Here is a 22,615-nt window from a genome sequence, read left to right as displayed (position 1 = left end):
AGTAATATGCATACGTGACAATGTATAGAAAACACATATACACATACATACACATATATATATATACTTTTTAGAAACATATGTGTACGTATGTATACTATTGTCCTTTGTAGGTACAGGGTTATGATTTAATGGTTAGCAATATAAAATTTATAAGCAGACTTCCTGACGGTAGCGCAGGCGTCGTTATTATAAAGAACACCATATTATCCATCGAACAGGTATGTACAAGGAAGACTCCTGTTATTCTATTTAGTTATCAAAAAATTTCTGTCAAACGCCACTGTGTCTAATATAGACAAAAAAAAAAAAAAATTCAACAATGTTGTCAAATACAAAATCATTATTTCCAGTTTTTATATTATTTCTACCCGGTATTTGTTCACAAAAATCTGTTACATTACGTGAGTAAAAAAAAAAAATAATAATTACAAATTTTTAATTCTTCATTTTTTAAAAACATTTTTTTCTCTTTTTTTATGCCATTTTTTTTTATTGATAATTGTTTATATTAGAAGTAAAAATAATCACAATAATAGTGCCATAAAAAAACTAATTAAAATAATTTAACAATAATAATGAAATAATTTATTTAATAAAAAAAAATTAACAACAGTAAATACACTCAGAGAAATGGTATATTTGTCTCCGAGCCTACTAACTCATTTATTTGTTGCAAATATATTTTATTTCATTTAAATAAGAAATTTATTTGAGCCAAAGAAAAATTTATTTCTGACAAATAAAATTTTTATTTACGCCAAATAAATAAGTTAGTAGGCTTTTGAGACAAATATATACGTTTATTTAACTCAAATATATTTTATTTGGTTCAAATAAATGATTTCTCTGGGTGTAGAAAAAAAATTTTTATTATTTTTATTAGTCTAATTATTATTTATTAATTAATAAATTATCAAATAATATAATAATAATTATTATTATTAAATTATTTTTATTATTATTATTATTATTATTATATTTTATTTATTTTCTTTTAAAAATAAAAATTCAATTTACATATTTTTGTAGAAATTTTTTCAAACAGTAAATAATATTAAAGAAAAACGTGAATCGATAAATTTTATTTTAAATATATAATATAATTTTATTATTGTTTCACATCAATATCAATTTAGGAGGGGTAAATGTATTTTTTTCTTTTATACATATATACGAGTCGCTACACCGACATAATTTATCGACAATTGTTATAAATTTGTCTTCTCATTCTCAAATATACACTTAATTTTTGTATAATTTCTCTATATACATTAGCCTAATCAAAAAAATATGTATATGTACGTTTAATAGTCCATCTTTCACTTAATATATATATATTTCACACCAAATCGAAATTGATCAAAGTCATAAAAATGAATTGTCATACCCACGTGGAAAAAAAGATATAATTTTCCGTTAAAAACTGTTTACTTTTATAAAAAGAAAAAAAAATTGTATTCTTTTTTCGAAAGTCATACAGAAAAATTTTTGTCTTTTTTTTTGATAAAATAATATACAATTTTAATAAATAATAACTTAATATTTTTTGATAATAAGAAATTAGAAATTTTTTTAAAAGTAAAAAAAATTTTTTTTGTGGTGGGAAGCGAACGCGAGACCCGAAGGTAGTTTTTAATTTTTCACGTGTATACCCTATGCCTTACGCATGTCAGCCGTGTGAAATTTTATATAGCAAAATATTGCTAAATAAATAAATTCTTTATTTGAGAAATATTTTAATGGACTAAAAGATTTAAAAAATAGAAGTTACTGTAAAATTTTATAACTGATGACAAAAATAATAAAAGTAATAAAATAATAATAATAAAAATATTTTGTTTGCTTTTTTTCTAAAAAAATCGTTATTCGTACAAATCTCTTTTTAACGTTTTGCAATAACTAAAAAAAAATTATTTTATTATTTTCCAGTTGTTGTAATTGAAAAACCAGATGCAACACATTTACGTGCATTAAACGAAATTCTCCCAAGGTTGGAAAAAGAAACAGGAAACAATAATCAATTGAAAATTGATGCAAAAAAAATTGAAGTTGATAGAGAAAATGTAGACACAAGTTTTCAAGAAGGTTGGTATTCCACAAAAAAAATTCTATTTTTCTTTGTGTTTGCTAAATCAAAATTTAAAAAAAAAAAAAAACGAATCTAATAATTTTAATAGAGCGTTTTATCGAAAATTTATAAATGTATTTAAAAAATAAATTATTTTTTTTTTTTCGCTTTTTTAGTATGCCAATATTTATCTGGTGGTATTACATTAATATTGGATTTTACCTGGACCGGTTGGGATAGATTAAAAAAAATGGCATTTTCCCAAGGAATTGTTTATATAAGAGGTGACGTAAGCATAAGTCCCTTTGTACAAGCAATGGACGATTTACTTTTTATGAAAAACACCACAGATTCAGCATTAATATTTGAAAATGAAAAAGGTAAATTAATTTTTTTTTTTTTCATTCTCTCTCTATATTTATTTTGGTCAAATTGAATTTTTAACATGGAAAAAAAATATTTACCTGAAACAACGAAAAGTTTCTCTAAAATAGATAAAGTTTTAATTGTTTCAATTAAATCTTTCACTAATCTAGTAAAATCTTTCGCTGTTTCAGATAAAAATTTTTTTTTCCCGTGAATAATATTAAAATAATTATTATATACACCCAGAGAAATGTTTTATTTGAACCAAATATAATATATTTGAGTTAAATAAACGTATATATTTGTCTTACATCTAGCCTATTTAATTGGCGTAAATAAATTTTTTTTATTTAAATCAAATAAAAATGTATTTAAATCAAATAAAAATTTATTTGAGTCAAACAAATATTTATTTAAATTCAATAAAAATTTATTTGAGTCAAACAAATATTTATTTAAATTCAATAAAAATTTATTTAAGTCAAATAAATATTTATTAGGCTGTGAGACAAATATATAATTTCTCTAGGTGTAGAGAATTATTATTATTATTATTATTTAATAATTATATATTAATAATTTTTTAAATTAATATATCTATTATTATCAATATTTATTAATATTAATTTATATATATTTTTTTTTAATTTAGAACTAAATGAGACTTTATATTATTTAATTGGAAATTCAATCATCAGACTGGTTGTTATTGATGATTTTTCTCAAAAGCAAGTTGAGAAAATAATTAAAATGAGACCTCTACCTTCATATTATGTGATTTATGCAAGCACAGAAAATATGGCAACTTTATTTAAAACGGTTTAAAAAATTTTAATTAATAAACAAAATTGAAATCAAAATTTTTCAGGCTTAATTTCTAAATTGCCTGAGAAGAAAAAATTTTTTTTTTTTTAAACTTTTTCTTTGGGACAATTTAGAAAAAATGCCCCTTTTTTTGAAAATAAAAATTTTTTTTGTAAATTTTTACTATTTTTTATTTTTTTTCTATAATAGGCAATTGACGGTGCATTAGTGACAAGAAATGGAACTTGGAATCTTGTTTTTACTGATTTTCGATATCAAAATTTTCAATATTATAAACCACAAAATGATATGGAAAGAATTGATTTTACAGTGACAACAATGAATATGAAAAATGAGGTTTGCTGTCGGCTATTGTCACAAACGGATTCAAATTCAACATCACTCCAGTGTGATTGTTCAAAGGATAAAAAAGTAAAAAAAAGAAAATAATTTTTTTTCTATTTAATTACAAACAAAATTAAAAAAAAAAATTTTTTTTTGCAAAAAATGAAATTATTTAATTTTTAATTTTACATTTCAGATATCGGAAATGTATTTTCAACGTCTCATTGAATTTATAGTAAAAGTTTTAAAAAATATCGAAACAGGTTCACCAATAAAAGGAGATTGTAAAAATAATAATTCAAAACCGCCTAAAAATATTGTGTCCACATTTTTGGATCAACTCAATGCTGTAAGTTAATTAGAAAACAAAACATTAATTATTATTAATTATTTCTGATTATGAATTATTTTTAAATTAATTAATTGTTATACGTTAAATTTATACAAAATTTTATTTACCATCTGTTGATAAAAACTGCTTTACCGATCGCTGATATTAACAAATAAATTAAAAAAATAGTAACAGTTATCGGTAAAACAGATATTGTTGACAATCGGTAAAGTAGATGTTATCGACATAAAGCAAATATTATGAATCGTTAGTGGAATTTTTTTTTTAAATTAAATAATCTAGAGTAAAATATGTGATTTTTTTCCAGGAATTAAAACAAATGGATAAATTTTATTTTGATAGTGAAAAATTGTTAATAGCATATAATGCAGAAATTGAAATAAATATTTTACAACAAGGTCGAGTATCTAATATTGCAACATGGACAAAAACTGAAAAAGTCAAAGCCCTACCGGATCAACAAATTATTGCTGCTAAACGTTATTTTCGAGTTGGAACGACTCCGGTATTTTTTATAATATTTAATTTCAATTCTAAAATTTTTTTTAATAATATTTATATATTAATTAAAATTACAAAGTTTTTATTATTAATAATAAATTAATTATATAGAAAATAAATTAATTAAATAAAAAATAACTAATAGTAATAATAATAATAATAATAATAAATAATGATAAAAAAATAAAATTAATAAACAATTTACTGTAAAAAATTATAAAAAAAATATTTAAAAAATTGATTAATTAATTTTTTATTCAAATCATATTATTTTTAAGGCAATTCCATGGACAGTCGAGGATGGAGTCGATGAAAATGGAAATATCAAATGGAAGGGTTATTGCATTGATTTAATAGCAAAATTAGCAGAAGTCATGGATTTTGAATATGATTTGGTAATTCCCAATGATAGAGAATTTGGTGCAAAAACGCCAAATGGCGAATGGACTGGCCTAGTTGGTGATTTAGCGAAAGGGGTAAGGGCAAAAAACAGAAATTTTTTTTTTCTAAAAAATAGAAAAAAAATTTAGTAAAAATTGAAGTAAACAAATTTTCATTAATTGTGCTTCAAAAAAAAACGCCTAAAATAGATCAACCAGTTTTACACAACTGTATATATACACAGCCTATATAAGTTCGGTTCAAACTAAGATGGAAAAAATTTTTTTATATGTTTAATAGTTAAAAAAAAATAAAATTTTTTTTATTATTCATCAGGAAACCGATATTGCTGTCGCAGCATTGACAATGACATCGGAAAGAGAGGAAGTTATTGATTTTGTTGCTCCTTATTTCGAGCAATCTGGAATTCTTATTGGTAAAAAAAAAAAAAAAAAAATAGAAAAAAATATGTGACAGAAATTTTTTTTTCATTTAAATATCAATACCAATTTTTTAAATTAAATATTAATAAACAGTTTTAATTTTAAAAATAATTATTTTATTTTAGAAATAATTTTTTTTTTTAATTAAATTTTTTTTATTTTAAACATTACTTTTTTATTTATTGAGGCATTAGTTTTAATAATTAATTTGTTATTTAAAAAAAAAATTTTTTTTCTTAGTTATGCGGAAACCAGAAAGAGAAACGTCACTTTTCAAATTTATGACTGTGTTAAGGGTGGAAGTTTGGCTTAGTATTGTTGGCGCATTGACACTAACGGCCATAATGATATGGTTTTTAGATAAATATTCACCCTACAGTGCAAGAAACAATAAAAAACTCTATCCATATCCCTGCAGGTTTGTTAAATAGAGAAAATAATTATATTTATTACAATTTTGATTCGAAGAAAAAATTTATTTTAACGTTCATTTTTTATTTTTTTAATTTATTTAAATTTATTTTTTTTTATTTTTTAATTTTAAGTAAATAGGCCATAAAAAGTTCGTAAGGTCTCAGAGACCTAGTGTGTGCTTCGTGTACCAAAAAAATTCTCCGAGGATTAATAGTTTCATCAATAACAGTAACAGTAACAGTAACTGCAGCAATAACAAAATTATTAATTAATTATTTAATTTATTTTGTTGCAGGCAATTCACACTAAAGGAAAGCTTTTGGTTTGCTCTAACCTCATTTACACCACAAGGAGGAGGAGAAGCACCAAAAGCTCTCTCTAGTCGAACACTAGTTGCCGCCTATTGGTTATTTGTTGTTTTAATGTTGGCAACATTCACCGCTAATTTGGCTGCATTTCTAACCGTCGAACGAATGCAGGTTAAAAACTTATTATAAATAAATTTAATAGCAAATTTCTACTATTTTGACTGTCGGTAAAGTCAATTTCTACTATTTCGACAGTCGATAAAGTCAATTTCTACTATTTCTACGGTCGGTAAAATCAATTTCTACTATTTCAATAGTCGGTACAGTCAATTTCTACTATTCCAACAGTCGGTAAAATCAATTTCTACTATTTTGACAATCGGTAAAGTCAATTTCTACTATTTTGACAATCGGTAAAGTCAATTTCTACTATTTCGACAGTCGATAAAGTCAATTTCTACTATTTCTACGGTCGGCTTAATCAATTTCTACTATTTCAATAGTCGGTACAGTCAATTTCTACTATTCCAACAGTCGGTAAAATCAATTTCTACCATTTTGACAATCGGTAAAGTCAATTTCTAATATTTCGACATTCGGTAAAATAAATTTCTACTATTTTGACAATCGGTACAGTCAATTTCTAATATTTCGACTGTCGGCACAGTAAATTTCTAATATTTTGACAGTCGGTAAAGTCAATTTCTAATATTTCGACAGTCGGTAAAATCAATTTCTACTATTCCAACAGTCGGTAAAATCAATTTCTACTATTTTGACAGTCGGTAAAGTCAATTTCTAATATTTCGACAGTCGGTACATTCAATTTCTACTATTCCAACAGTCGGTAAAGTCAATTTCTACCAAAGAAAATTAATTTTTTTTGTGAAATTCAAAAAAAAATTAGTTGTGGCATTTACCTTAGATCATAATAAGGCGAATACCATCGCCAAATATAAAAAATAAAACTTATAATTTTTGAAAAATAGTTGGAAAACATTTCAAAACTTTTTTTTCCAAAATAAATACTAATTAAAAAATTTTTTTCAGTCACCAGTACAATCTTTGGAACAATTGGCACGACAGTCGCGTATAAATTATTCAGTTCTAACAAATTCAACAATTTATCAATATTTCAAAAATATGAAAAATGCTGAAGAAAAACTTTACAAGTGAGTTTTGAATATATGAGAGATTCTTTTTCAATCGCCCCAGCCCAAAAAGTCAATGTTCTGGGATTGGCTTCATACTTTGGTAAATTGTTGTCCTATATGATAGTAATAAATCCCTAAAATATAAATTAATTAAAAAAATATTTGTAGAAAGTAGAGGGGGTTGAAGTTTTGACGTTAAGGGTAACATTGTCATTTTCAAATCCGTTTAACTATGACAAAAGTTAATGGATTTTAATTTATCTATAATGAATTTTATTGCATTTTTCACGTACTTTTCAAAAATGTATATGAAATTTAAAAAAAAAAAATTTTAACCCCTTTTTTGTCAAAATCAACCCTTATTTTTCGATTTTCACCCCTTCGGGTATTTTTTTTTTTTTTTTTTTATTTTCATTGGAAAGCTGAGGTTTTTTCCGATGAGCTATGTAAATATGAAAATGGGACAACAATAATTTTGTGAGTAACAGAATATTAAAGTAGGCGGTGCCGATAAGGGGTGTACCTGGAGATCATCTTTGAGGATTTAGTTAGGCACCGCCTAATTTAATATTATGTTTCTCACAAAATTATTGTTGTCCCATTTTCATATTTACATAACTCATGGGAAAAAACCTCAGCTTTCCAATGAAAATAAAAAAAAAACAAAAAAAAATTCCCGAAGGGGTGAAAATCGAAAAATAAGGGTTGATTTTGAAAAAAAGGGGTCAAAAATTTTTTTTTTTAAATTTTGTATACATTTTTGAAAAGTACGTGAAAAATGCAATAAAATTCATTATAGATAAATTAAAATCCATTAACTTTTGTCATAGTTATACAGATTTGAAAATGACAATGTTACCCTTAACGGCACCCTTATCGGCACCGCCTACTTTAATAGTCTGTTACTCACAAAATTATTGTTGTCCCATTTTCATATTTACATAGCTCATCGGAAAAAACCTCAGCTTTCCAATGAAAATAAAAAAAAAAAAAAAAAAAATACCCGAAGGGGTGAAAATCGAAAAATAAGGGTTGATTTTGACAAAAAAGGGGTTAAAAATTTTTTTTTTTAAATTTCATATACATTTTTGAAAAGTACGTGAAAAATGCAATAAAATTCATTATAGATAAATTAAAATCCATTAACTTTTGTCATAGTTAAACGGATTTGAAAATGACAATGTTACCCTTAACGGCACCCTTATCGGCACCGCCTACTTTAATAGTCTGTTACTCACAAAATTATTGTTGTCCCATTTTCATATTTACATAGCTCATCGGAAAAAACCTCAGCTTTCCAATGAAAATAAAAAAAAAAAAAAAAAAAATACCCGAAGGGGTGAAAATCGAAAAATAAGGGTTGATTTTGACAAAAAAGGGGTTAAAAATTTTTTTTTTTAAATTTCATATACATTTTTGAAAAGTACGTGAAAAATGCAATAAAATTCATTATAGATAAATTAAAATCCATTAACTTTTGTCATAGTTAAACGGATTTGAAAATGACAATGTTACCCTTAACGTCAAAACTTCAACCCCCTCTACTTTCTACAAATATTTTTTTAATTAATTTATATTTTAGGGATTTATTACTATCATATAGGACAACAATTTACCAAAGTATGAAGCCAATCCCAGAACATTGACTTTTTGGGCTGGGGCGATTGAAAAAGAATCTCTCATATGTATATAATTCTAATGGAAATAGTTACTAAAAAAATTATTTTATTTATAAATAATAAAAATTAGATATGTAAATAATTTTTTTTTTTATTTTGCAGTGTTTGGAAAGAAATAACATTAAATAGTACAACAGATCAAGTTGAGTATAGAGTATGGGACTATCCAATTAAAGAACAATATGGCCATATACTACAGTCGATACATCAGGCGGGATTATTAAATTCCACTGAGGAAGGTTTTAAAAAGGTTGTATACAATAAATTTAAATAGATATTCAATTTTAAAAAATTAAAACTGAAATTTTTTTTTTATTTAAAAATACAACTAACTTTTGTTCTGACTGTCGGTCAAAGTTTTAATTATTATTAAAAAATCTAACGATTTCTATGCCAAATTCCAGGTTCTAGAGAGTAAAGACTCGTTATTTGCTTTTATTCACGACTCACAGGAAATAAAGTATAGAGTTACACTAAATTGTTCTTTGACCGAAGTTGGAGAAGTTTTTGCCGAACAACCTTACGCAATAGCCGTACAACAAGGTAGTCATTTACAAGAAGAAATAAGCAGAAAGTAAGCATTTCTTTTTCGTTATGAATTTTTCAAAATTTTATTATTATTATTATTATTATTATTATTTTTCATCTATATTATTTTCTTTGATACTAAGAAGCCTTTTTTGTTTCAAAGAAAATTTTATTTTGAATGAAAGAAAACAAGTCAAGGAAATTGGTTTCTTTAAATCAAAGAAATCTTTTCTCTGGATGTATATAATTTAAATTAATTTGTATTTTTAAATTATGTACAACAAATAAATTTTAAAAATAATAATAATAATAATAAATAATAATAAAATAGTTTTAAAAAAACGTAAAAATTTAATATTCACAATAATTAAACAAATTATTTTCTAGAATATTGGATTTGCAAAAAGATAGATTTTTCGAGGGTCTCAATTTTAAATATTGGAATTCAACTCTCAAAAGGCAATGTACCGATGCTGATGATAATGAAGGAATCACCTTAGAAAGTTTAGGTAAATGACAGTGCAAAATTTTGTTAAATATTAAAAAAAATTAAAGGAGATTCGTTCAGGTCTACTGTATTTTTTCGGGTACATGAATTTCCCATAAAAATCATAAATTACAATTTTTATTTTCAAAAGTATTTTATTAGAAGTAATTATTTTTTAACCGAATTTTCAATTTTCAAATTAAAATTTAACTAAATTTCTTTTTATAAGAATTTTTTTTATTCATACGAATTTCTACAGAAGCTGAATTTTCATTTTGTCCGAAATTACAAATTGTCCGAACAAAAAACAATCGACTGACAATTTTTGTTCGGACAATTTATAATTTCGGACAAAATTAAAATTCGGCGTCTGTAAAAATTCTATCAATTAAAAATTCGGATAAATTTAAAATTCGGTGAATTGGAATCTAAAAATTCGTATAAAAAGAAAATACAAATTTTAATTCAAAATTTGAAAATTCATCTAAAAAATAATTCTTTCTATATATAATATTTTGAAAATAAAAATTCTAACTTATAATTTTTTTTTTTTGGGAAATTTATTTTTTAAGATGTTGTTGACTGTATCTCCTACTTATTTAAGATTACGTTTAAAAAAAAAAAAATACAAAAAATTTTGTAATTAATTTCTATTTTTCAAAAAAGGTGGAGTTTTCATAGCAACATTAATTGGATTGGCACTGGCAATGCTCACATTGGCCGTGGAAGTATTGTACAATAAAAAGAAAAACAAAACACAAGATTTAATGCAAAAAGAAAGTAAAGAATTTCAATTGACAGAGAAAGCAATGAGGCAATTTATGAAAAAATTACCCTTCAAAGCAGCGCCAACAGTTGCATTTGTTGAAAAACCACCACCACCAAAACCACGAATTTCACATATTTCAGTTTATCCACGACCATTTCCTTTTAAAGAATAATTTCTCATATACAAAAAAAAAAAAAAAAAATCTTTATAAATATAAATTTACATTATAGATATGAAAAAATTTTCTACTCTATTTTCTAAAAAATAAATCTTCGAAAATAAATTAAATAGTAAATTTTTGCAAATAAAAAGAAAAAAAATATAATAATATTAAATTATAGTCAAATTGTAGCATAAAATTTCTACATTGTAGTGTTCAAAGAATGTGTGTTATTATTAAGTTAAAAATTATTGTTGCCTCTTTTTTTTTAGTATCATTTTTTAATGGGAGAAAATATCTTAGTTTCTTTAATTATATTTATTTATTATATTATAAATTTATTATTATTATATTCTTGTTGTTACTAATTATTAATTAATTATGTTCTTCATATAATATAAAAATATTTTAATTTTATTTTGACAGTTATTTTAAAAAACACATATGTAAATAATTGATGTGATAAAAACGAAAAATAAATTGACTATTTTAAAAAAAAGTAAATGTTCAAAATTTAATTTTTAATTTAATTTTAATTTTGATTTTTTTCAATATTTCAAAATAATCATATAATAATAATAAAAAAAAAATGTTCTCATGTGATAAGAATCGAACGCAAGTTTCGCCGACTGGAATGTTTCACATGTACCCTACGCCTTAAGCACCTCAGCCGTTTGATATATATATATATTTTTTTTTCGTTTTTATGTTTCATTAAAATTCAAATTACTTCTGAATTCGACAATTTTGTAAATAAAATAATAAAAATTTTCTACTTACAAAAAAACCGATACGTATAACAGCATGGCTGATCTTAAACTGCACCGAAGACAATTTATAACTGAAAAAAAAAATTAGACTTTATTTTCTACAGGACGACAATTCATATGGGAAAAAAAATAAATTACTATCCATAAATTGATAGTTCTTTCTTTAAGAAAAAGAAAAAATTAATTAATATTGAATTATAAAAGTTTCGTTGTAAAATTAAATACGAAAATTAAATAATAGCATTGCAGAAAAATTTTATATGATTTAAAAAAAAGGAATTATTTTTTTTTATTTAAAACTGAATTAAAAATTTAGAAAACGTAATTTTTTTTTGAAATTCAAAACCGTGAATAATGACATGTTACATTTAAATAATGTAATAAATTATAAATACGTCAAATGAGGAAAAAAAAACATTGTATAACTAATTTATCGAAAGTAAAAGCTACGTCATGAGCATATTGAAAAAAAACAATTTTAAAAAAAAAAAGTATTTCAAATAATTTTTTTTGCTGACGCATTTTTTTTTCACATATTACTCTAAAAAATAATTTTTTAAATTGTAAATTTTTTATGGTAAAAGTAATCATTTTTTTATTTGTTTCGAGTATAATTAAACTAAATTTCTAAATTAGAATTAATATTGGAAAAATGAAAATATTTTTTATTAAAAATTTATTATTTTACAAAATAATGGTTTTTTTCGCACGTGATATTGATTATCGCTTCCGTGTACGTTACACGACAATCAATGAGTGTAAAGCAATGAAGTAATATCTGCAGTGCAAGATATAGTCAAGGCATATAATGTTTTTCTTTCTTGCGGTAAAATGAAATCCATTTTACGTTTCTTTTGGTTCATTATCGATCTCTCAAGGGGAGAGTTTTACTCAAAAAAAAGAAGAAAAATTTTTCTATAGTTTTACACTTTCTTTTTATAATATAGTTTTTAGCAAAACATTTCACTTCGTTTTTCAATAAATAATACAGAAAATTAAAATTTTCTTTTATTCAAAATATGAGAGATTCTTTTTCAATCGCCCCAGCCCAAAAAGTCAATGTTCTGGGATTGGCTTCATACTTTGGTAAATTGTTGTCCTATATGATAGTAATAAATCCCTAAAATATAAATTAATTAAAAAAATATTTGTAGAAAGTAGAGGGGGTTGAAGTTTTGACGTTAAGGGTAACATTGTCATTTTCAAATCCGTTTAACTATGACAAAAGTTAATGGATTTTAATTTATCTATAATGAATTTTATTGCATTTTTCACGTACTTTTCAAAAATGTATATGAAATTTAAAAAAAAAAAATTTTAACCCCTTTTTTGTCAAAATCAACCCTTATTTTTCGATTTTCACCCCTTCGGGTATTTTTTTTTTTTTTTTTTTTATTTTCATTGGAAAGCTGAGGTTTTTTCCGATGAGCTATGTAAATATGAAAATGGGACAACAATAATTTTGTGAGTAACAGAATATTAAAGTAGGCGGTGCCGATAAGGGGTGTACCTGGAGATCATCTTTGAGGATTTAGTTAGGCACCGCCTAATTTAATATTATGTTTCTCACAAAATTATTGTTGTCCCATTTTCATATTTACATAACTCATGGGAAAAAACCTCAGCTTTCCAATGAAAATAAAAAAAAAAACAAAAAAAAATTCCCGAAGGGGTGAAAATCGAAAAATAAGGGTTGATTTTGAAAAAAAGGGGTCAAAAATTTTTTTTTTTAAATTTTGTATACATTTTTGAAAAGTACGTGAAAAATGCAATAAAATTCATTATAGATAAATTAAAATCCATTAACTTTTGTCATAGTTATACAGATTTGAAAATGACAATGTTACCCTTAACGGCACCCTTATCGGCACCGCCTACTTTAATAGTCTGTTACTCACAAAATTATTGTTGTCCCATTTTCATATTTACATAGCTCATCGGAAAAAACCTCAGCTTTCCAATGAAAATAAAAAAAAAAAAAAAAAAAATACCCGAAGGGGTGAAAATCGAAAAATAAGGGTTGATTTTGACAAAAAAGGGGTTAAAAATTTTTTTTTTTAAATTTCATATACATTTTTGAAAAGTACGTGAAAAATGCAATAAAATTCATTATAGATAAATTAAAATCCATTAACTTTTGTCATAGTTAAACGGATTTGAAAATGACAATGTTACCCTTAACGTCAAAACTTCAACCCCCTCTACTTTCTACAAATATTTTTTTAATTAATTTATATTTTAGGGATTTATTACTATCATATAGGACAACAATTTACCAAAGTATGAAGCCAATCCCAGAACATTGACTTTTTGGGCTGGGGCGATTGAAAAAGAATCTCTCATATGTATATAATTCTAATGGAAATAGTTACTAAAAAAATTATTTTATTTATAAATAATAAAAATTAGATATGTAAATAATTTTTTTTTTTATTTTGCAGTGTTTGGAAAGAAATAACATTAAATAGTACAACAGATCAAGTTGAGTATAGAGTATGGGACTATCCAATTAAAGAACAATATGGCCATATACTACAGTCGATACATCAGGCGGGATTATTAAATTCCACTGAGGAAGGTTTTAAAAAGGTTGTATACAATAAATTTAAATAGATATTCAATTTTAAAAAATTAAAACTGAAATTTTTTTTTTATTTAAAAATACAACTAACTTTTGTTCTGACTGTCGGTCAAAGTTTTAATTATTATTAAAAAATCTAACGATTTCTATGCCAAATTCCAGGTTCTAGAGAGTAAAGACTCGTTATTTGCTTTTATTCACGACTCACAGGAAATAAAGTATAGAGTTACACTAAATTGTTCTTTGACCGAAGTTGGAGAAGTTTTTGCCGAACAACCTTACGCAATAGCCGTACAACAAGGTAGTCATTTACAAGAAGAAATAAGCAGAAAGTAAGCATTTCTTTTTCGTTATGAATTTTTCAAAATTTTATTATTATTATTATTATTATTATTATTTTTCATCTATATTATTTTCTTTGATACTAAGAAGCCTTTTTTGTTTCAAAGAAAATTTTATTTTGAATGAAAGAAAACAAGTCAAGGAAATTGGTTTCTTTAAATCAAAGAAATCTTTTCTCTGGATGTATATAATTTAAATTAATTTGTATTTTTAAATTATGTACAACAAATAAATTTTAAAAATAATAATAATAATAATAAATAATAATAAAATAGTTTTAAAAAAACGTAAAAATTTAATATTCACAATAATTAAACAAATTATTTTCTAGAATATTGGATTTGCAAAAAGATAGATTTTTCGAGGGTCTCAATTTTAAATATTGGAATTCAACTCTCAAAAGGCAATGTACCGATGCTGATGATAATGAAGGAATCACCTTAGAAAGTTTAGGTAAATGACAGTGCAAAATTTTGTTAAATATTAAAAAAAATTAAAGGAGATTCGTTCAGGTCTACTGTATTTTTTCGGGTACATGAATTTCCCATAAAAATCATAAATTACAATTTTTATTTTCAAAAGTATTTTATTAGAAGTAATTATTTTTTAACCGAATTTTCAATTTTCAAATTAAAATTTAACTAAATTTCTTTTTATAAGAATTTTTTTTATTCATACGAATTTCTACAGAAGCTGAATTTTCATTTTGTCCGAAATTACAAATTGTCCGAACAAAAAACAATCGACTGACAATTTTTGTTCGGACAATTTATAATTTCGGACAAAATTAAAATTCGGCGTCTGTAAAAATTCTATCAATTAAAAATTCGGATAAATTTAAAATTCGGTGAATTGGAATCTAAAAATTCGTATAAAAAGAAAATACAAATTTTAATTCAAAATTTGAAAATTCATCTAAAAAATAATTCTTTCTATATATAATATTTTGAAAATAAAAATTCTAACTTATAATTTTTTTTTTTTGGGAAATTTATTTTTTAAGATGTTGTTGACTGTATCTCCTACTTATTTAAGATTACGTTTAAAAAAAAAAAAATACAAAAAATTTTGTAATTAATTTCTATTTTTCAAAAAAGGTGGAGTTTTCATAGCAACATTAATTGGATTGGCACTGGCAATGCTCACATTGGCCGTGGAAGTATTGTACAATAAAAAGAAAAACAAAACACAAGATTTAATGCAAAAAGAAAGTAAAGAATTTCAATTGACAGAGAAAGCAATGAGGCAATTTATGAAAAAATTACCCTTCAAAGCAGCGCCAACAGTTGCATTTGTTGAAAAACCACCACCACCAAAACCACGAATTTCACATATTTCAGTTTATCCACGACCATTTCCTTTTAAAGAATAATTTCTCATATACAAAAAAAAAAAAAAAAAATCTTTATAAATATAAATTTACATTATAGATATGAAAAAATTTTCTACTCTATTTTCTAAAAAATAAATCTTCGAAAATAAATTAAATAGTAAATTTTTGCAAATAAAAAGAAAAAAAATATAATAATATTAAATTATAGTCAAATTGTAGCATAAAATTTCTACATTGTAGTGTTCAAAGAATGTGTGTTATTATTAAGTTAAAAATTATTGTTGCCTCTTTTTTTTTAGTATCATTTTTTAATGGGAGAAAATATCTTAGTTTCTTTAATTATATTTATTTATTATATTATAAATTTATTATTATTATATTCTTGTTGTTACTAATTATTAATTAATTATGTTCTTCATATAATATAAAAATATTTTAATTTTATTTTGACAGTTATTTTAAAAAACACATATGTAAATAATTGATGTGATAAAAACGAAAAATAAATTGACTATTTTAAAAAAAAGTAAATGTTCAAAATTTAATTTTTAATTTAATTTTAATTTTGATTTTTTTCAATATTTCAAAATAATCATATAATAATAATAAAAAAAAAATGTTCTCATGTGATAAGAATCGAACGCAAGTTTCGCCGACTGGAATGTTTCACATGTACCCTACGCCTTAAGCACCTCAGCCGTTTGATATATATATATATTTTTTTTTCGTTTTTATGTTTCATTAAAATTCAAATTACTTCTGAATTCGACAATTTTGTAAATAAAATAATAAAAATTTTCTACTTACAAAAAAACCGATACGTATAACAGCATGGCTGATCTTAAACTGCACCGAAGACAATTTATAACTGAAAAAAAAAATTAGACTTTATTTTCTACAGGACGACAATTCATATGGGAAAAAAAATAAATTACTATCCATAAATTGATAGTTCTTTCTTTAAGAAAAAGAAAAAATTAATTAATATTGAATTATAAAAGTTTCGTTGTAAAATTAAATACGAAAATTAAATAATAGCATTGCAGAAAAATTTTATATGATTTAAAAAAAAGGAATTATTTTTTTTTATTTAAAACTGAATTAAAAATTTAGAAAACGTAATTTTTTTTTGAAATTCAAAACCGTGAATAATGACATGTTACATTTAAATAATGTAATAAATTATAAATACGTCAAATGAGGAAAAAAAAACATTGTATAACTAATTTATCGAAAGTAAAAGCTACGTCATGAGCATATTGAAAAAAAACAATTTTAAAAAAAAAAAGTATTTCAAATAATTTTTTTTGCTGACGCATTTTTTTTTCACATATTACTCTAAAAAATAATTTTTTAAATTGTAAATTTTTTATGGTAAAAGTAATCATTTTTTTATTTGTTTCGAGTATAATTAAACTAAATTTCTAAATTAGAATTAATATTGGAAAAATGAAAATATTTTTTATTAAAAATTTATTATTTTACAAAATAATGGTTTTTTTCGCACGTGATATTGATTATCGCTTCCGTGTACGTTACACGACAATCAATGAGTGTAAAGCAATGAAGTAATATCTGCAGTGCAAGATATAGTCAAGGCATATAATGTTTTTCTTTCTTGCGGTAAAATGAAATCCATTTTACGTTTCTTTTGGTTCATTATCGATCTCTCAAGGGGAGAGTTTTACTCAAAAAAAAGAAGAAAAATTTTTCTATAGTTTTACACTTTCTTTTTATAATATAGTTTTTAGCAAAACATTTCACTTCGTTTTTCAATAAATAATACAGAAAATTAAAATTTTCTTTTATTCAAAATATGAGAGATTCTTTTTCAATCGCCCCAGCCCAAAAAGTCAATGTTCTGGGATTGGCTTCATACTTTGGTAAATTGTTGTCCTATATGATAGTAATAAATCCCTAAAATATAAATTAATTAAAAAAATATTTGTAGAAAGTAGAGGGGGTTGAAGTTTTGACGTTAAGGGTAACATTGTCATTTTCAAATCCGTTTAACTATGACAAAAGTTAATGGATTTTAATTTATCTATAATGAATTTTATTGCATTTTTCACGTACTTTTCAAAAATGTATATGAAATTTAAAAAAAAAAAATTTTAACCCCTTTTTTGTCAAAATCAACCCTTATTTTTCGATTTTCACCCCTTCGGGTATTTTTTTTTTTTTTTTTTTTATTTTCATTGGAAAGCTGAGGTTTTTTCCGATGAGCTATGTAAATATGAAAATGGGACAACAATAATTTTGTGAGTAACAGAATATTAAAGTAGGCGGTGCCGATAAGGGGTGTACCTGGAGATCATCTTTGAGGATTTAGTTAGGCACCGCCTAATTTAATATTATGTTTCTCACAAAATTATTGTTGTCCCATTTTCATATTTACATAACTCATGGGAAAAAACCTCAGCTTTCCAATGAAAATAAAAAAAAAACAAAAAAAAATTCCCGAAGGGGTGAAAATCGAAAAATAAGGGTTGATTTTGAAAAAAAGGGGTCAAAAATTTTTTTTTTTAAATTTTGTATACATTTTTGAAAAGTACGTGAAAAATGCAATAAAATTCATTATAGATAAATTAAAATCCATTAACTTTTGTCATAGTTAAACGGATTTGAAAATGACAATGTTACCCTTAACGTCAAAACTTCAACCCCCTCTACTTTCTACAAATATTTTTTTAATTAATTTATATTTTAGGGATTTATTACTATCATATAGGACAACAATTTACCAAAGTATGAAGCCAATCCCAGAACATTGACTTTTTGGGCTGGGGCGATTGAAAAAGAATCTCTCATATGTATATAATTCTAATGGAAATAGTTACTAAAAAAATTATTTTATTTATAAATAATAAAAATTAGATATGTAAATAATTTTTTTTTTTATTTTGCAGTGTTTGGAAAGAAATAACATTAAATAGTACAACAGATCAAGTTGAGTATAGAGTATGGGACTATCCAATTAAAGAACAATATGGCCATATACTACAGTCGATACATCAGGCGGGATTATTAAATTCCACTGAGGAAGGTTTTAAAAAGGTTGTATACAATAAATTTAAATAGATATTCAATTTTAAAAAATTAAAACTGAAATTTTTTTTTTATTTAAAAATACAACTAACTTTTGTTCTGACTGTCGGTCAAAGTTTTAATTATTATTAAAAAATCTAACGATTTCTATGCCAAATTCCAGGTTCTAGAGAGTAAAGACTCGTTATTTGCTTTTATTCACGACTCACAGGAAATAAAGTATAGAGTTACACTAAATTGTTCTTTGACCGAAGTTGGAGAAGTTTTTGCCGAACAACCTTACGCAATAGCCGTACAACAAGGTAGTCATTTACAAGAAGAAATAAGCAGAAAGTAAGCATTTCTTTTTCGTTATGAATTTTTCAAAATTTTATTATTATTATTATTATTATTATTATTTTTCATCTATATTATTTTCTTTGATACTAAGAAGCCTTTTTTGTTTCAAAGAAAATTTTATTTTGAATGAAAGAAAACAAGTCAAGGAAATTGGTTTCTTTAAATCAAAGAAATCTTTTCTCTGGATGTATATAATTTAAATTAATTTGTATTTTTAAATTATGTACAACAAATAAATTTTAAAAATAATAATAATAATAATAAATAATAATAAAATAGTTTTAAAAAAACGTAAAAATTTAATATTCACAATAATTAAACAAATTATTTTCTAGAATATTGGATTTGCAAAAAGATAGATTTTTCGAGGGTCTCAATTTTAAATATTGGAATTCAACTCTCAAAAGGCAATGTACCGATGCTGATGATAATGAAGGAATCACCTTAGAAAGTTTAGGTAAATGACAGTGCAAAATTTTGTTAAATATTAAAAAAAATTAAAGGAGATTCGTTCAGGTCTACTGTATTTTTTCGGGTACATGAATTTCCCATAAAAATCATAAATTACAATTTTTATTTTCAAAAGTATTTTATTAGAAGTAATTATTTTTTAACCGAATTTTCAATTTTCAAATTAAAATTTAACTAAATTTCTTTTTATAAGAATTTTTTTTATTCATACGAATTTCTACAGAAGCTGAATTTTCATTTTGTCCGAAATTACAAATTGTCCGAACAAAAAACAATCGACTGACAATTTTTGTTCGGACAATTTATAATTTCGGACAAAATTAAAATTCGGCGTCTGTAAAAATTCTATCAATTAAAAATTCGGATAAATTTAAAATTCGGTGAATTGGAATCTAAAAATTCGTATAAAAAGAAAATACAAATTTTAATTCAAAATTTGAAAATTCATCTAAAAAATAATTCTTTCTATATATAATATTTTGAAAATAAAAATTCTAACTTATAATTTTTTTTTTTTGGGAAATTTATTTTTTAAGATGTTGTTGACTGTATCTCCTACTTATTTAAGATTACGTTTAAAAAAAAAAAAATACAAAAAATTTTGTAATTAATTTCTATTTTTCAAAAAAGGTGGAGTTTTCATAGCAACATTAATTGGATTGGCACTGGCAATGCTCACATTGGCCGTGGAAGTATTGTACAATAAAAAGAAAAACAAAACACAAGATTTAATGCAAAAAGAAAGTAAAGAATTTCAATTGACAGAGAAAGCAATGAGGCAATTTATGAAAAAATTACCCTTCAAAGCAGCGCCAACAGTTGCATTTGTTGAAAAACCACCACCACCAAAACCACGAATTTCACATATTTCAGTTTATCCACGACCATTTCCTTTTAAAGAATAATTTCTCATATACAAAAAAAAAAAAAAAAATCTTTATAAATATAAATTTACATTATAGATACGAAAAAATTTTCTACTCTATTTTCTAAAAAATAAATCTTAGAAAATAAATTAAATAATAAATTTTTGCAAATAAAAAGAAAAAATAATAATAATATTAAATTATAGTCAAATTGTAGCATAAAATTTCTACATTGTAGTGTTCAAAAAATGTGTGTTATTAAGTTAAAAATTATTGTTGCCTCTTTTTTTAAGTATCATTTTTTAATGGGAGAAAATATCTTAGTTTCTTTAATTATATTTATTTATTATATTATAAATTTATTATTATTATATTCTTGTTGTTACTAATTATTAATTAATTATGTTCTTCATATAATATAAAAATATTTTAATTTTATTTTGACAGTTATTTTAAAAAACACATATGTAAATAATTGATGTGATAAAAACGAAAAATAAATTGACTATTTTAAAAAAAAGTAAATGTTCAAAATTTAATTTTTAATTTAATTTTAATTTTGATTTTTTTCAATATTTCAAAATAATCATATAATAATAATAATAAAAAAAAAATGTTCTCATGTGATAAGAATCGAACGCAAGTTTCGCCGACTGGAATGTTTCACATGTACCCTACGCCTTAAGCACCTCAGCCGTTTGATAAATATATTTTTTTTTTTCGTTTTTATGTTTCATTAAAATTCAAATTACTTCTGAATTCGACAATTTTGTAAATAAAATAATAAAAATTTTCTACTTACAAAAAAACCGATACATATAACAGCATGGCTGATTTTAAACTGCACCGAAGATGATTTATAACTGAAAAAAAAAATTAGACTTTATTTTCTACAGGACGACAATTCATATGGGAAAAAAAATAAATTACTATCCATAAATTGATAGTTCTTTCTTTAAGAAAAAGAAAAAATTAATTAATATTGAATTATAAAAGTTTCGTTGTAAAATTAAAGTAACAAACGAAAATTAAATAATAGCATTGCAGAAAAATTCAATATGATTTAAAAAAAAAGGAATTATTTTTTTTTTTTTTATTTAGAACTGAATTAAAAATTTAGAAAACGTAATTTTTTTTTGAAATTCAAAACCGTGAATAATGACATGTTACATTTAAATAATGTAATAAATTATAAATACGTCAAATGAGGAAAAAAAAACATTGTATAATTAATTTATCGAAAGTAAAAGCTACGTCATGAGCATATTGAAAAAAAAACAATTTTTTAAAAAAAAGTATTTCAAATAATTTTTTTTGCTGCCGCATTTTTTTTTTGACATTTTACTCTAAAAAATAATTTTTTAAATTGTAAATTTTCTGTGGTAAAAGTATTAATTTTTTTATTTGTTTCGAGTATAATTAAACTAAATTTCTAAATTAGAATTAATATTAGAAAAATGAAAATATTTTTTATTAAAAATTTATTATTTTACAAAATAATGGTTTTTTTCGCACGTGATATTGATTATCGCTTCCGTGTACGTTACACGACAATCAATGAGTGTAAAGCAATGAAGTAATATCTGCAGTGCAAGATATAGTCAAGGCATATAATGTTTTTCTTTCTTTCTTGCGGTAAAATGAAATCCATTTTACGTTTCTTTTGGTTCATTATCGATCTCTCAAGGGGAGAGTTTTACTCAAAAAAAAAAAAAAAGAAAAACTTTTCTATAGTTTTACACTTTCTTTTTATAATAGTTTTTAGCGAAACATTTCACTTCGTTTTTCAATAAATAATACAGAAAATTAAAATTTTCTTTTATTCAAAATATAAAAAAAAAAATTTCAAAATTTTACACAAAAAACACTGAAATGTAACCTAATTTTAGAAAAATATTTCAGAGCAAAAAAAATGTAATTACAATTAACAAAAACATTTTAATTTTTTTTTAATTAAATTTTATTTGTAATAAATTCATAGAATAAAAAAAAACCCGAGTTTGAGTGGGAAACAAATTTGTTAACTTATAAATTATTTTCACTTATTTTCAAATTTGGAAAATCCTTTTTTTCTATAAAAAAAATAGTTTGAGTAAAAAAAAC

The 22,615-nt window shown here is 23.4% G+C and overlaps 1 protein-coding gene across 13 annotated transcripts; it reads left to right on the top strand.

Annotated features, from left to right (window-relative positions):
• Positions 1-219: 219 nt before the first annotated feature.
• Positions 220-20,767, top strand: LOC127281287 (ionotropic receptor 25a-like). 13 transcript variants are annotated; one of them, XM_051304920.1, is made up of 16 exons: positions 220-404; positions 1,933-2,088; positions 2,248-2,451; positions 3,090-3,256; positions 3,452-3,673; positions 3,783-3,935; positions 4,246-4,443; positions 4,718-4,915; positions 5,157-5,256; positions 5,504-5,681; positions 5,973-6,156; positions 7,036-7,157; positions 13,974-14,121; positions 14,276-14,445; positions 14,787-14,908; positions 15,553-16,096. In XM_051304920.1, the coding sequence occupies exons 1-16, from the start codon at positions 323-325 to the stop codon at positions 15,825-15,827; spliced, it is 2,679 nt and encodes an 892-aa protein (XP_051160877.1). In that variant the 5' UTR covers positions 220-322; the 3' UTR covers positions 15,828-16,096. The 13 variants fall into 13 exon arrangements, with proteins under 13 accessions (XP_051160877.1, XP_051160878.1, XP_051160888.1 ...); XM_051304921.1 differs by lacking the exons at positions 13,974-14,121; positions 14,276-14,445; positions 14,787-14,908; positions 15,553-16,096 and adding exons at positions 18,698-18,845; positions 19,000-19,169; positions 19,511-19,632; positions 20,277-20,767 and having other exon boundaries at positions 221-404; XM_051304931.1 differs by lacking the exons at positions 14,276-14,445; positions 14,787-14,908; positions 15,553-16,096 and adding exons at positions 19,000-19,169; positions 19,511-19,632; positions 20,277-20,766 and having other exon boundaries at positions 221-404.
• Positions 20,768-22,615: the final 1,848 nt, after the last annotated feature.

Source organism: Leptopilina boulardi, unplaced genomic scaffold (genome assembly GCF_019393585.1).
Source record: "Leptopilina boulardi isolate dan_hultmark-lab unplaced genomic scaffold, ZJU_Lbou_2.1 LbouV2_266, whole genome shotgun sequence".
In the NCBI taxonomy this organism is placed as follows: domain Eukaryota; kingdom Metazoa; phylum Arthropoda; class Insecta; order Hymenoptera; family Figitidae; genus Leptopilina; species Leptopilina boulardi.
This window is presented reverse-complemented; position numbering and strand designations above follow the sequence as displayed.

What these genes read in the sequence shown, in the direction of transcription:
- LOC127281287 (XM_051304921.1), top strand. Translation starts at nt 323, where the DNA reads ATGTTGTCAAATACAAAATCATTATTTCCAGTTTTTATATTATTTCTA. An exon ending in AGACACAAGTTTTCAAGAAG is followed by an intron (nt 2,089 to 2,247) that starts GTTGGTATTCCA and finishes TCGCTTTTTTAG; the next exon opens with TATGCCAATATTTATCTGGT. An exon ending in TAACCGTCGAACGAATGCAG is followed by an intron (nt 6,157 to 7,035) that starts GTTAAAAACTTA and finishes AATTTTTTTCAG; the next exon opens with TCACCAGTACAATCTTTGGA.